The following is a 14,410-nucleotide window of genomic DNA, read 5'->3' on the forward strand; positions in this document are numbered from 1 at the left end:
GCAAGCTAACATCATTCTTTAAATCTTTAAACACATATGAGATACTTCTTTAAGTAACTTTAGTTCATTATTCATCTTGTTGAGGGAAAATTAGCCTTAACCGACATAGAGACCATGTGAGCTATAGCATGATCCCCTAGTGTCTTCCACACAGAAAATGGTTGTTCTACTTGCCTAAGGTAGAACCATGAACTTCTAGCTTAAGTGGATCCACTAGCTAATTATCCTATGTGGGCACATAGTTTATGGGATAAGGAGATTGTTACTAGAAACCCGGTCTCTACTAACGAGAGAGCTTCCATCTCAAGAGATTGCTTCTAGAAACCCGATATCTACTAACGGGAGAGCTTTCATCTCACATAAATATCCACTCGGTGCTATGAATAATTCCCACAGAATATTCAATTCTTACTTATTCTTATCATTCATGGAAGGGTGTCCTTGGACAACCAAGCCAAGATAGTTTCATCAGAATAGCTCTTACTCTTTGATTCAATAAGGTGAGAATAGTCTTTCAACCTAAGAATCCATATTATGTGAGAAAACCTTTCACATCATGCTAGTATGTGGTTATGAGAATAGACTTTCACCACACAGCATAAAACATCATCATTTGGCACTTTACTCTCAAAGCACCCTTAAACATTTACATAGGTTTCATAAGATCATGCATAAACTCATGCTTTGCCCTTTCAAGGTTAAAAGCTTACTTTCAATCACCAAATCTAGAATTCAAGGATTAGATAGGGATTATATCATAAATTCATGTGATTCTATCACTTCATGCTTTAGATCATAAAACTCCTCTTTCATAATCAACAACCCACATCATGTGATCACAATTTGGAAAACATAGGGGTTTGCATGGATTCATAGGGAAAACATTATAAAAGCATTGAAAATCATCAATTCATTCATATTAAAACATAATTTAATAATAAAGATCAATAATCAAAAGAACCCATGGTAATTGAAGAAAACCCTAGCTAATTTGGGGAATTCTACCTTTTGAAATAAAGAAATTTGGGGACTCCATGAATGAAAGAGATTCATGGATGAAAACTACCATACCTCAAGTCCAATTGCTTATCTTCAATGGAGGAATTGAGACCTTAGCTTGAAACCCTAGTTGAATCCTTCTTCTTCTTCTTCTTCAAGATTTAGAGAGAGAGAATATTTGGGAGGATATTTAATCTTCTTTTGGGAATTTGGAAGAATGAAGTAAATAGGTCTAATTTGGAGGTAAACTAATGTTAAAGCATTGATTTTCAGGCATGTAAGCGAAGGAGCAAGGCAAGGACACTACTAGGAAAAAAGGAGCAAAACAAGCTGAAGAAGTGGAGAAAAGTGATCTTGGTGATCACCAAGAACACTCGGCGAACCACCGAGTGGATTTTTAGCTCGCCCAAAGTTTCAGTGTGCCAGCTAAGGGGAAAAACCAAGTTGGCGATAAAAATTAATGGGGAGTCGGCGATCCACTCCACGACAACAAGTTGGATCGCCCAAAGTTACAGTGCTTGGAAGGCTGATGACCAATTCAAAATGGCGATAAAGGGAGCAAAGGGCGGATCGCCGAACCACTCGGTGAGGCGCGACTTATTCCACCTAATGGACTTTCAGGTCAAAAAGTGGACAACTATAAATTGGAATTGAAAAGAAATTTTTATAGAGTTCGGAGAGAGTTCTGATCCCTAAGTTTTAGAGTGAGAGTTTTCCCTTAGTTTTTCAGTTCTTATTGTAGACTTTGAGGATTTCTAAGCTCAATTGTGAGGATTTGAGATTGGTTTTTTGAATTTAACCATTTTGGAACATTGTATAGGCTTGGAGACTATTACTCAGCTGATGGCCAATCGAGTTGGTAATTTTTTTTTAACTTTTTATGATGTTTAGCTAAAACCCCAATTCTTGGGGCATGATCATGTGATTATGGGCTGAATTAGCTTATGGGTATTGTTAATTACTGATTTAAATGCTTAATTGAAGTGGGTTTAATTGATAGTTGTGTTTTAAACTAAGAATTGTAGTTGCAAATGCAATTCGAACTTAGAATTCTGGGATTGCTTGAAAAAAAGGTTTCAAAATCAAAGCTTTCAATTGATGATTGTAGTTATTGGGTTGATATGAGTTTAGCTCGAAAGAGTAAATCATAATCTCAATTCTACCTATCTATCTCGAGAGAGTAGATGAATTAAGGTGTGGGTTGTTCCTATTTGCTAAGCTTGTTGATGTTCGAAAGAAATCACTTGAAATATGATAGTTGTTCGAGAGAAAACTATTTCACTTATAGTCAAGCCTACCACTATTTATTAGTAGTTTCAATTACCCGCACAGTGAAATTTGCCTATAATCGATCACATCCCGAGAACTCCTCTCTATATTGTTATTTCCTTAGTGTTCGATTGTGTTAAAGCTGATAATTGACAATCCAAACCCCCCATCTGACATTCGTTGTCATTCCCTTAGACTTGTTTACCTATTTTTTTCGATAAATTCTATTGCTATAACCGAATAGACCACTTTATAACTTCATAACTGAATTTAGACACGTACCGCTCCCTGTGGGTTCGACCCCAACTCTTTGTTAGGTTTTATACTAGTTAACGATCGTTTACACCTAGAATCGGATGAGGTGTATTTGAAACGTTAATAAAAAATTGTGCGACCTCAACTTTAACCCAAAATTTCACTAAGTCTGGAATCCTTCTACGTAACCCATCTACGACTCGTCAAAAGTCCTACGAATGGTCATGTCCATTCGTAGGTCAAACTTCATAAACTCAAATTTTCCAAATCTCAACCTCATTCCTACGAGTGTCACCTACGACCCGTAGAAACTTCTATAAATCGTAGACTGGTCATGTAGGACACAACCAGTAGCCAAAATGAAACTTCCCCTTTCAAATTTGGCTTTCCAATTTCCGAGGTATTACAATATCTCCCCCTTCGGAGCATTGTCTTCGAATGGGACTGAAGATAGCATGAATCAAGTAGGAGAGAAACTAAAAACCCATCATGTATGCAAATTCATCAAAATGCACATAAACATAGAGAATCACTCCAAGATAAATCACAACATCAAAATGAAGTTTTTTCATGAACATACATGCATATAGAAACATGAGAAAGACTAGAACGCATGAATCCAAAAGAATAAATCATAAGGAACTAATACATCAAGCTAGAATAGGAGCAGAGGGAAAGAGATGAGGATATCAGGACATCATATCGGCTTTGGCCTCCTAAGTAGCACCATCAACTAATTGATTCCTCCAGAGAACTTGCATGGAAGCAACTTCCTTATTTCTTAATTTCCAAACTCGTCGGTCTAAAATCTCAATCAAAATCTCTTCATATGAAATATATTCTTTAACTCTCAAACCTTCTAAAGGCACTATGGACGTCAGATCTCTAACACACTTTTCCAACAAAGAGACATGGAAAATCAAATGTACCGACACTAAATCATTAGGCAACACAAGTTCATAAACAACTTTATCCAGGATGTCCCAATTGGACAAATTAGCTAGTGGATCCACCTAAGTTTAAGTTTAAGGTCCTCACCTTGTCAAGTAGGACATATCTTTCAGTGTGGGAGTAAGACACTGAATTCAATGTCATAGCTCACATGGTCTATGTCGGTAAATGGTAAACATCCCACAAATGATATGGTTTTCTCACGTAGTTTATGTTTTTATACATATGTCATGATTATCATATTGCATTGACCATTCCATGATTTATAAATTTAGCTTATCTGATTGTTATGTTTTCACTTGGTCATGTATTATCATGTTTTAAACTTATTGTGTTTATGCTTATGCATGTTCCTCATATTCATTATATTCAAAATACTTACACATATATCTATTGTGCATATATTGTTTCATAATATAGGGTTTGACGTTCCTCCATTTCGATCGTAGTTAGATCGGATTATTTCAGCATAGCTAGCAGATTGGTGAGTCCTCATCGTTTGAGGGAATGACCATTATTAGTCTTTTATGTTCATTTCAGTTTTCAGATTATTTCGTGAGCTAGAATTTGTCCTAGTCACATCTATGATTAGTAGAGGTTTATGTCAGACTTAGTATGATTTGTGCATGTCTTAATTTGTAATTTTGAGACTTTTATTCATCCGTATGATTCATGGCATTATGTATATTCATGTCTTAGTGACATGCTTATGTCAAGTGGCTTTTTTAGGGTCTCTCAGGATCTTATTCGTCATGTCACATCTACAAGGTAGTTTGGGCTATGACAACAACACATTGTTATCTACTAGCCCACTACGCTTAGTTGTATCCTCTACAGCTTTCTATCTAAGGTCATAACCTCGGTAAGCTGAAACAGTGTCATGTCATGTCATGTCATGTCATGTCTAATGACCTCTCCCAAATAATCCTTCGACCTCACTTTACCTCTCTTAAAACCATTCATAGTGAGCTTTTGACACCTCCACACTGAGGCATCTACACATTTCCTCTTATAAATACCATCAATTATATTAAATAATATAATTTTTAATAAAAAATAAAATTTCTATTGCTTCTCACTTTTGATCCCCAAAAAAGGGGAGAAAAGACACTTTTCTTTAATGCAAAAAAACTTAGTTTTGTCCATAAGCAGAAAAGGATATGTATCACATCAGTTGTTTCCCACCCACCACAAGTAAAGCGATTAAGAAAATGTGGAGCTAACAATAGATGAGCTGAAGGCATATGACGGATCAGATCCATGTCACCAATGAGCATGGCGGTACGACATTCTTTCATAACCAGATCGGACACTCCCGACACAAACTTACTCATTCTCGACCAAGAGTCGGCCACTAGGGATGGAGCATATTTCGACAATTGGGTAAACCTCAACGCATATTCCTTAACACTCATTTTACCTTGCCTAAGGTTAATGAACTCAAGCACCAAAGCCTCTCTCATCTCTAGAGGGAAAAACCTATCAAGAAAAGCAGTTTTCAACCTTTCCCACTCTATGGGACCCATTCCTACCGGTCTAGCTTATTTCCATTGATTAAACCAAACTTGCGCAACCCCCTTGAGTTGGTAAGCGGCCAATTCCGCCTTCTCAGCCAAAGTATATCCCATAATGTCTAACACCTTATAGACCTCATCTGTAAACTCTTGATGATCTTTCTCAACTTTGGAGCCATGAAATTCAGGAGGGTTCATCCTCATAAAATCCCTCACTCTTGACGCCACCATACCCATATTTCAGTTAACGGGGGCTACCCCCTCTCTATTGGCTTGGGCCGTCACGACTTGAGCTAACACTTGGAATGCTGACCTAAACTCTGCATTTGTTACATCCTCACCTATAGGGTCAATCGGAGCTTGAGGAGGAACCTCTTGATTCATATTGTCTTCCTCATTCCTTCTAGCATTAGCCGTTGTAGTAGTAATATCCTAAAAATCATCAGGCACGAATTAGGAGAAAGACTTATAGAGTTAAAATCTATGGCACGACTTAGAGAAGTGAAGAAGTTAAGTTTCCTAAACATCTAATATCCTCTCATTCATAAATGTGGCGCGCTTCACACTTATGAACCAGACTCTACTAGATGTGGTTTGAGACATTCTAAAACCATTCTAAACTTTGTGCTCTGATACCAAGTTTGTCACGACCCAGGGGTACCCCATATATGTAACAAGACGTATGAGACCCTGAGAGGCCTCATACAAGCCACTTAGATTTCATAACATAAGATAATAGAAAAGGTGTGGAAATTTAAAACATTTCAAACAATCAAAGTCTTTTATAAAATGAGCGGAAGTCTATTACACTTGTCTCGAACCATCTAAAACATGAATATCTTTGGGACACAGCCCATACAATAGTTCTAATATTAAAATAAAAACATAAAAGAGAAAGGGTGATCAAATCCTCAATGCTATGAGGACTCACCAAATCTTCACTCCTTGCTCTACTATGAACCTAGCCACGGGGATGGAAGTCAATATCGCCGGACCCTACATTTGATAAGAATGTAAGCAAGAGTATGCGTTAGTACAAAAATGTACTAAATATGATGGCTAGCATAAATCATCAACATAAGCATGAAATAAGCATTAGTCAACATAAGACATAGGCTATAAGCATAAGAGACATCAACATAAGTCATAAGCATATTCAATACACATAAATCATTATGAAGGAACACTTCTCAAGTAACCTCGACTTATTCTTACTCAAGACTTGGGTCATCACCTCTAGTCATACATGTAGAGGAAAGCAACTCAATTAACAATCCAAGCTAAGCTATCATCATACAATCAATCTCATGTAGAAACATACTTACAATACTTCCTTGAACTAATCTCGTTTCATCATAATTATGCTACTTTGATTAGGGACTTGTTCCTTCTTTAGCCATTCTTACTATTTATGGAAGAGTATCCCTCTACTAGTTCCAAGATACATCATTATTCATGAATGGTTACGATTTACCAAGTCAAGGCTATCAAGGAAATGCACCTCATTATGCTAGACCAAGCTATCATTGAAATCACCTTACTCATGCAAGTCCAAGCTACTCAAGGAAGGGTATTATTGCTCAATCCAAGCTATCATGGAATGGTGTGGCCTCACCAAGTCAAGCTATCATGCAAGCATTCTATTATGCTAGTACAGGCAACTCAGGGAAGGGTACGATTTCTCAATCCAATTTTATCCATGAGATATACTACTCAAGCTACCATGCATGGTCTTGTCTTACCAATTCAAGCTTTAAAGATATGAGGATTCACATCCACATCATTTCATAAGGGTCACAGGTACTCACCTTCATGCCCATTCATCATTATAAGAGCGTGGGAAGTCACCTCTTGTTCAATTCTAAGGAATATAGGAAATCACCTCATATCGTTTACATATGGAGGTCAAGGGTAGTCGCCTCTAGCCTCATCATTCATTTAGCATTTAGTCTAGATTCATTTTAGGTGAGCAAGCCTTTCAACCTAGAAATCATTCTATGTGATTAAACCTTTCACATTATTCATTCATACATACATAATATAGGTCAAGTAGGTAAATCCTTCCACAACAACTCTATCTACAATTCAACAATCACATACGCTTCATTCTCAAAGCCTTAACATTCATAGTTCATCATATTAGCTTTACTCTCAAAGCCCTAGCAATCAACATTCATAACTACAAGCCTTACTCTCAAAGCATTACTTCTCATAATCATCACATATGCCTAGATCTCAATACATTCTAATCACACGCTTCATTCTTAAGTAATTCTAATCATATATCATCATATAGGCTCAATCTCAAGCACTATTAATCATAATTCATCATGTATACTTTAGTATAATTCAATTCATATTTATGTCTTTACTCTCAAGCAATTCATATCTATATAATTCAATCTTTTTTTTTTAACTAAATTGTCCATTGGGCCTAATTTAATGAAAACAAAATTAGATACAAGTCCACTGGTCCAAGTGACCCAAATGAAAAGCAAAAAAGAAACAAAGGACACAAATAAAACAAATACAATCAGAAAAAACAAATACAATCTCAAGCCATCTATAATGTATTTCATCAATCCTAGAAGATTACATCTAAATCCTCAATTTCCGCTTTCATGGCATAAAACCCAATTTCATCAATTCTAGGTTAGAAACAAGGGTTAGGCATGAGTACATGTAAATTCATCATATAAACATGTAATTCTATCAATTCAATCATAAACAACTATAATCCACTCCATTGGGTCATAACTCATAACATTAGAAGAAACCCTAACTAGAATTGGGGAATTCTTCTTCTAAATTGGGGAAATCATGGAGGCTCCATGGATGAAACAATTCCATGGATGAATAAGACATAATACCTTGATTACAAAGCCCACAAAGCTTGGAAGAATGGATACTTGACTTGACCAGCTTGAACCCCCTTCTTCTTCTTCAACTTTCTAGAGAGAGAATTATTTGAGGGAGGAACCCAATTCTTTTGGTGAGTTTGAGAGGATGACTTAATTTAGGGGTCTAAAGTACTTATATAGGTGGTGTAGACTAGGGTAAAACGACACAACTTAATTTCAATTAAATTCGAAAAGGACCAAAGTGCCCCTAAGCTAACCTTCTCAATTGTCCAAAAAGGCAAACCACGAGACCCCGCCGACGGGCCGTGGATGGACCTACGGTCCATCCTGGTTGGGCGTGGTATTGACAGAGACTTTTCCCCCACCTACGGACCCCTAGCCACGAGCTGTGGACCCATCCATTGGGCGTGGGTCCTAGCCATTATTCACTACCTCAGGCAGTTTTCTTGGGGCCTCTTCATGGGCCCATAATTGGTCCTTGCGGGGTGGCACCTTGAAGTCCTAACATGCTATCCTCTATTTTAAATCCGGGGTGTTACAATATCCAAATGCATTCTCACACTAAATAATTGACCTTTACAAATATGGACAATTTAAGAATAACCCAATATGACCTTACATATAAATGAAGAATAGTTTGGGTCTTAACTTAGAAATTTTTGGGGTGTTGCACAAGTCCTAGGTCAGAGTTGGGGGTCGAGTCTCGGGTTGAGTATCGGGGTTGGATTCTAATTCAAAAGCTGGATCTTGAGTCGAATGTTGTAAAGAGTAGGTAGGTCTTGGGTCGAGTCGAGTCTCGATTCAAGTTCAGGTTCAGATGTCGGGATCATGTTCTACTTCAAATATCGAGTCTCTAGCGGGGTTAGGTCCTAGTTTGGATCTTGGGATCATGTCCTAATTTAGGTCATGGTCAAGGTCAGGTTCCAATTAAATGTCAAGTCTGATATCGGAAGTAGGGGTTAGGTTTCGAATTGAGTGTTGGGGCTAGGTCCTTGATCTATTATTGAGGTTGATTTTCAGGTCATAAACTATTTTTCTAAAAAGTATTTTTTACTCTCTAGCAAATAATAAAAGATATTTTCTAAAATGTGTTTTTCATTCACCAATCAAACACTAGAAAGTATTTTTTGAAAATTATTTTTCCACTAACCAACCAAACATAAAAAAAATAAGTTAGAAATTAACTTATTTTCCAAGAAAACATTTTCATGAACATGCATGCATATGGAAACATGAGAAAGACTAAAGCGCATGAATCCGAAAGAATGAACCATGAGGAACTAATACCTCAAGCTAGAATAGGAGCGGAAGGAAAGGGATGAGGATATCGGGACATCATATCAGCTTTGGCCTCCAAAATAGCACCCTCAACTAATTGATTCCTCCAAAGAACTTTCACGGAAGCAACTTCCTTATTTCTTAATTTCCAAACTTGTCGATCTAAAATCTCAACCAGAATCTTTTCATATGAAATATATTCTTTAACTCCCAAACCTTCTAAAGGCACTATGAACGTCAGATCTCTAACACACTTTTTCAACAAAAAGACATGAAAAATCAGATGTACTGACACTAAGTCATTAGGCAACTCAACTTCATAAGCAACTTTATCAAGGATATCCCAATTGGACAATTTAGCTAGTGGATCCACCTAAGTTTAAGTATAAGGTCCTCACCTTGTCAAATAGGACATCTTTTTCGGTGTGGGAGTAAGACAGTGAATTCAATGTCATAGCTCACATGGTCTATGTCGGTAAATGGTAAACATCCCACAAATGATATGATTTTCTCACGTCGTTTACGTTTTTATACATATGTCGTGATTCTCATATTGCATTGACCACTCCACGATTTATAAATTTAGCTTATCTGATTGTTATGTTTTCACTTGGTCAGGCATTATCATGTTTTAAACTTATTGTGTTTATGCTTATGCATGTTCCTCATATTTACTATATTCAAAATACTTACACATATATTTGTTATGCATATTTTGTTTCATAATATGGGGTCTGACGTTTCTCCATTTCCGTCATAGTTAGATCAAATTATTTCAGCATGGCTAGCAGATTGGTGAGTCCTCGTTGTTTGAGGGAATGACCATTATCGGTCTTTTATGTTCATTTCAGTTTTCAGCTTATTTCGTGAGGTAGAATTTGTCCTAGTCACATCTATGATTAGTAGAGGCTTATGTAAGACTTTGTATGATTTCTGCATGTCCAGATTTGTACTTTTGAGACTTTTATTCATCTTTATGATTCATAGCATTAAGTATATTCATATCTTAGTGACAGTCTTATGTCAAGTGGCTTTTCTAGGGTCTCTCAGGATCCTATTCATCATGTCACATCTACAAGGTAGTTTGGATCGTGACAACAACACATTGCTATCTACTAGCCCACTACCCTAAGTTGTATCCTCTACAACATTCTATCTAAGGTCATATCCTTGGTAAACTGAAACTACGTCTTGTCATGTCATGTCTAATGACCTCTCCCAAATAATCCTTCGACCTATCTTTACCTCTCCTAAAACCATTCGTAGTGAACTTCTCACACCTCCACACTAGGCATCTAGACATTTTCTCTTATAATTACCATCAATTATATTAAATAATATAATTTTAAATAAAAAATAAAAATAAAATTCCTATTGTTTCTCACTTTTGTTGCCCAGAAAAAAGGGGAGAAAAGACACTTTTCTTTAATGCACTTAGGTCTGTTTGTAAGCAGAAAAGGACTAAAGGGGAGAACAAACCTATTAGGGTGAATCCTAAGAGGTCAGGAAAAGCAACATTTAAATGATAATGAAGGCATTATTTTGGAATGTGAGATCTGTCAAAACTCAGCATTCATTCCATAGAATTCAAATGTTGCACAAATATCATAATTTTGCTATAATTGCATTAATGGAACCATTTCAAGAAGCCAGGAATATTCACAAGTATAAGAGAAGGTTGGGCATGCAGTATGCAAATTACAATATAAATGGAAAGATATGGGTGTTTATTCAGGATCACATTCAGGTTGGAGTGTTATCTGATACAGAACAACAGCTAACATTACAATTGAATTTTCAAAATTCCAGTGAATCTTTGATTACTACCATTGTTTATGCCAAATGTGACAGTCAAGAAAGGCTCACTCTCTGGAATGATATCTACTCTCTTTCTCACAACATGAATCTCCCATGGATAGTTGGGGGGTGATTTCAATGTAATCTTGTCTGATAAAGAAAAGACAGGGGGCTTCCAGTGACACCTAATGAAGTTGAGGACATTACTTTTTGTGTTAATTCATGTGACTTGCTGGACATAAACTTTAAAGGTAGTCCTTTCACCTGGTGGAATGGCAGAGCTGATAGTGAATGCATCTTTAAAAGGCTGGACAGAATACTGATAAATCATGAATGCATGGGCATGGTTGTACATGTGGAAATGGAGCACCTAGCTAGAACAGGATCAGATCATGCCCCATTATTACTCTCTTTTGGTGGACAACAACCTCATATTAGAAAACCATTCAAATTCTTGAAATTTTGGGTGGAAGAGGCTGACTTTAAGGATGTGGTGAAAAGAAGTTGGGTTGCTCAGGAGAATTCAGATATTTTTATTACTATTAAGCAGAAAATGAAGAATACTAAGTATGCTCTTGCCTGTTGGAGCAAAGAAAGATTTGGAGATATATTCAAACAACTGATCATTAGAGAGAAGATTGTGAGGCTCAAAGAAGAATTTTTTGAAGAAAATCCTACTGTAAGCAATAGAATTGTTCTTTAGAGTGATCAGGCTTAATTGAAGAGATATTTATACTTTGAAGAGGAGTTTTGGAGACAAAAGGCAGGGATTCAGTGGTTCTCGAAAGGAGACAGAAATACTAGATTTTTCCATAGTCTAGTAAAAGGGAGGACAAAGAGACTTTCGCTTTCAAGAATCATCAAAGAAGATGGGCAATGGCAGAAGGGAATGAGCAGGTGGCTGTTGAGGCTGTCTCTTTTTTTAGAAGCAATTTTCTAGTGAAAATGTCCCTGCAGACTTGTCTCTTCTTAATCATGTGCCTACACTAGTTACTGAGGAGATGAATAGGGGTATTACAAAGGCACTATTAGAAAAGGAAGTGAAGAGGGTAATTTTTGAATTAAATGGAGAAAGTGCTAGTGGCCCGGATGGGTTAACAAGTATAATTTTCCAAAGCTGCTGGGATATTGTAAAAATGATCATGGCTTTCTTTGCAGGCAGCACTTTACCTAAATCTATTACACATACTAATTTGGTCTTATTGCCAAAAAAAAAAAATTGTTCAGTCATTCTCTGACATGAGGCCAATTAGTTTAAGTAGTTTTCTTAATAAGGTAATATCAAGATTGATTCATGATAGGCTTGAGGCATATCTCCCTACTCTAGTGTCTAAAAATCAGTCTGGGTTTGTGAAGGGCAGAAATATCACAGAAAATATCTTATTGGCCCAAGAAATCATTACAAATATGAAGAAAAGAGGCAAACCTGCTAATGTGGTAATTAAGCTGGATATGGCCAAAGCTTATGATAGAGTGGATTGGAAGTATTTGATAAAGGTGCTGGAAAAAATGGGATTTGATAATAGAGTGGTGGATATGATTTGGAGATTATTGGCTAATAATTGGTAGTCTATTCTTATAAATGGGCAATCCTATGGTTTCTTTCATTCTACTAGGGGTGTGAAACAAGGAGACCCTTTGTATCATGCTCTGTTTATTTTATCTACAGAAGTGTTGTCTAGAGCCCTAAACTCTTTATTTGAGAATAAGGACTTCAAGAGATTTGGGATGCCAAAATGGAGTGATAACATTAATCATTTGTCATATGCGGATGATACTATCTTATTTGTTTCTGCAGATAAGAAGTCTTTGAGGTTAGTGATGCAAACTTTGGAGGAGTATGAGCAACAGTCAAGGCAGAAGATCAATAAGGAGAAGAGTTTATTTTATGTGCATGATAAAACTGCTAGAACTGTGATCCAGGAGGTGGAAAGTTGTATAGGATTCCCCAGAGGAAAAATTCCTTTGATGTACTTAGGGTGTCCAATTGGACATGCCAGACAGAGAAAGAATCACTATTCAGATCTCATTAAAAAGGTACATAACAAATTGCAAACCTGGAAAGGGGAGATCCATTCTTTTGGAGGTAAATCTGTATTAGTAAATAATGTTCTGAATAGCATCCCTATATATCTATTGTATGCTATAAATCCTCCTAAATGTGTGATTCATGAGTTACATAGAATGTTTGTAAGATTTCTATGGAATTTCAAGAAGGTGGGCAGAAACAAACATTGGGTTGCTTGGGATGTTATTTGCAGGCCTAAAGAAGAAGGTGGTCTAGGCTTTAGATCACTGTTTGATATTTCAAAAGCATTACATGCTAAACTATGGTGGATATTTAGGACTCAAAAGTCAATGTGGACTATCTTCATGTGGAATAAGTATTGCAAAAGATATGCTCCTCAGGTGGTAGAATGGAAATGGGGTTATCAGACGTGGAAGTATATGATTGAAGCTAGAAATTATGTTGCTCAAAAAATTTGGTGGGAGCCAAAGTGTGAGAATGCTAAAATTTGGTATGACAACTGGACTAAGCTTGGAGCTCTACAATATTATCTCCCAGTGACTAACAGAAGATCTCACCAGTTTGAAGATGTCAATCAATTAGTCAATAATGGGAGGTGGAATACTAATGTACTAACTGTGAGAAATATAGGAAAAGAATATTATTTGAATTATTGTTGTGTACATTATTACACTGAGACCCTATTTATAGACCCTAGAATACAATCATTTACCAAGTAGGATACTATTTTGTATTCCTATTTCTATTTCTATCACTATTTCTATTCTAATAGAATTGTATAAACCTATTCCTATTCTAATAGGATTGTATAAACCTATTCATATTCTAACACTCCCCCTCAAGCTAGTGCATACAATTCATGTACCTAGCTTGTTACAAATGTAATTAACACGAGGACCGATGAGGGGCTTGGTGAGATATCTGCAAGTTGATCACTCGACTTCACAAAATTGACAATCAATCTCAATGTGCTTGGTCTTCTCATGAAATACTGAATTTGATGCATAATGCCGATAAAACACAGAGTGATAAAATTACAGTGTTGGAACTTCCCAAACCAAGCTTGCAAAGACTGTTTCAAACCATAGAGTGACTTACGTAATCAACATACAAGGCTACTAAACTCCCCCTGAGCAACAAAATTAGGTGGTTGCTCCATATATACTTCTTCACAATGTAACGGTTGTTGCAAGTGCTCAAAATCTAGTATAAAGTATATGGATCATGTTGGAATCAATAGACGAGTCAATATTAAACAAGAAAGTCACCGAAAAACTGGCTGGAACATGTTTATATGCCGGAGTATTAGATTTGATGGCTAAAGGTGGTCATAATCTAAGAAATAAAATTATATGGGTAGGGTCGGAATGATGTCACGACCCAACTAGAAAATAGAAATTATATAGGATAGTTCGAATTGATGGAACGACCCCCATTGAAAAAGAGAAATAATATGG

The 14,410-nt window shown here is 36.5% G+C and overlaps 1 protein-coding gene across 1 annotated transcript in view; it reads left to right on the top strand.

Annotated features, from left to right (window-relative positions):
* Positions 1-10,757: 10,757 nt before the first annotated feature.
* LOC107059902 (uncharacterized) overlaps positions 10,758-14,410 on the top strand; it is a 5,616-nt gene continuing 1,963 nt past the window's right edge. Inside the window, exons 1-5 of the mRNA XM_015306998.1 lie at positions 10,758-10,971; positions 11,176-11,603; positions 11,851-11,973; positions 12,083-12,489; positions 12,541-13,570. Coding sequence (XP_015162484.1) covers positions 10,758-10,971; positions 11,176-11,603; positions 11,851-11,973; positions 12,083-12,489; positions 12,541-13,570 — 2,202 coding nt within the window. The remainder of the gene's footprint in view (positions 10,972-11,175; positions 11,604-11,850; positions 11,974-12,082; positions 12,490-12,540; positions 13,571-14,410) is intronic.

This window comes from Solanum tuberosum, unplaced genomic scaffold, assembly GCF_000226075.1.
Source record: "Solanum tuberosum cultivar DM 1-3 516 R44 unplaced genomic scaffold, SolTub_3.0 scf00045, whole genome shotgun sequence".
Taxonomy (NCBI): domain Eukaryota; kingdom Viridiplantae; phylum Streptophyta; class Magnoliopsida; order Solanales; family Solanaceae; genus Solanum; species Solanum tuberosum.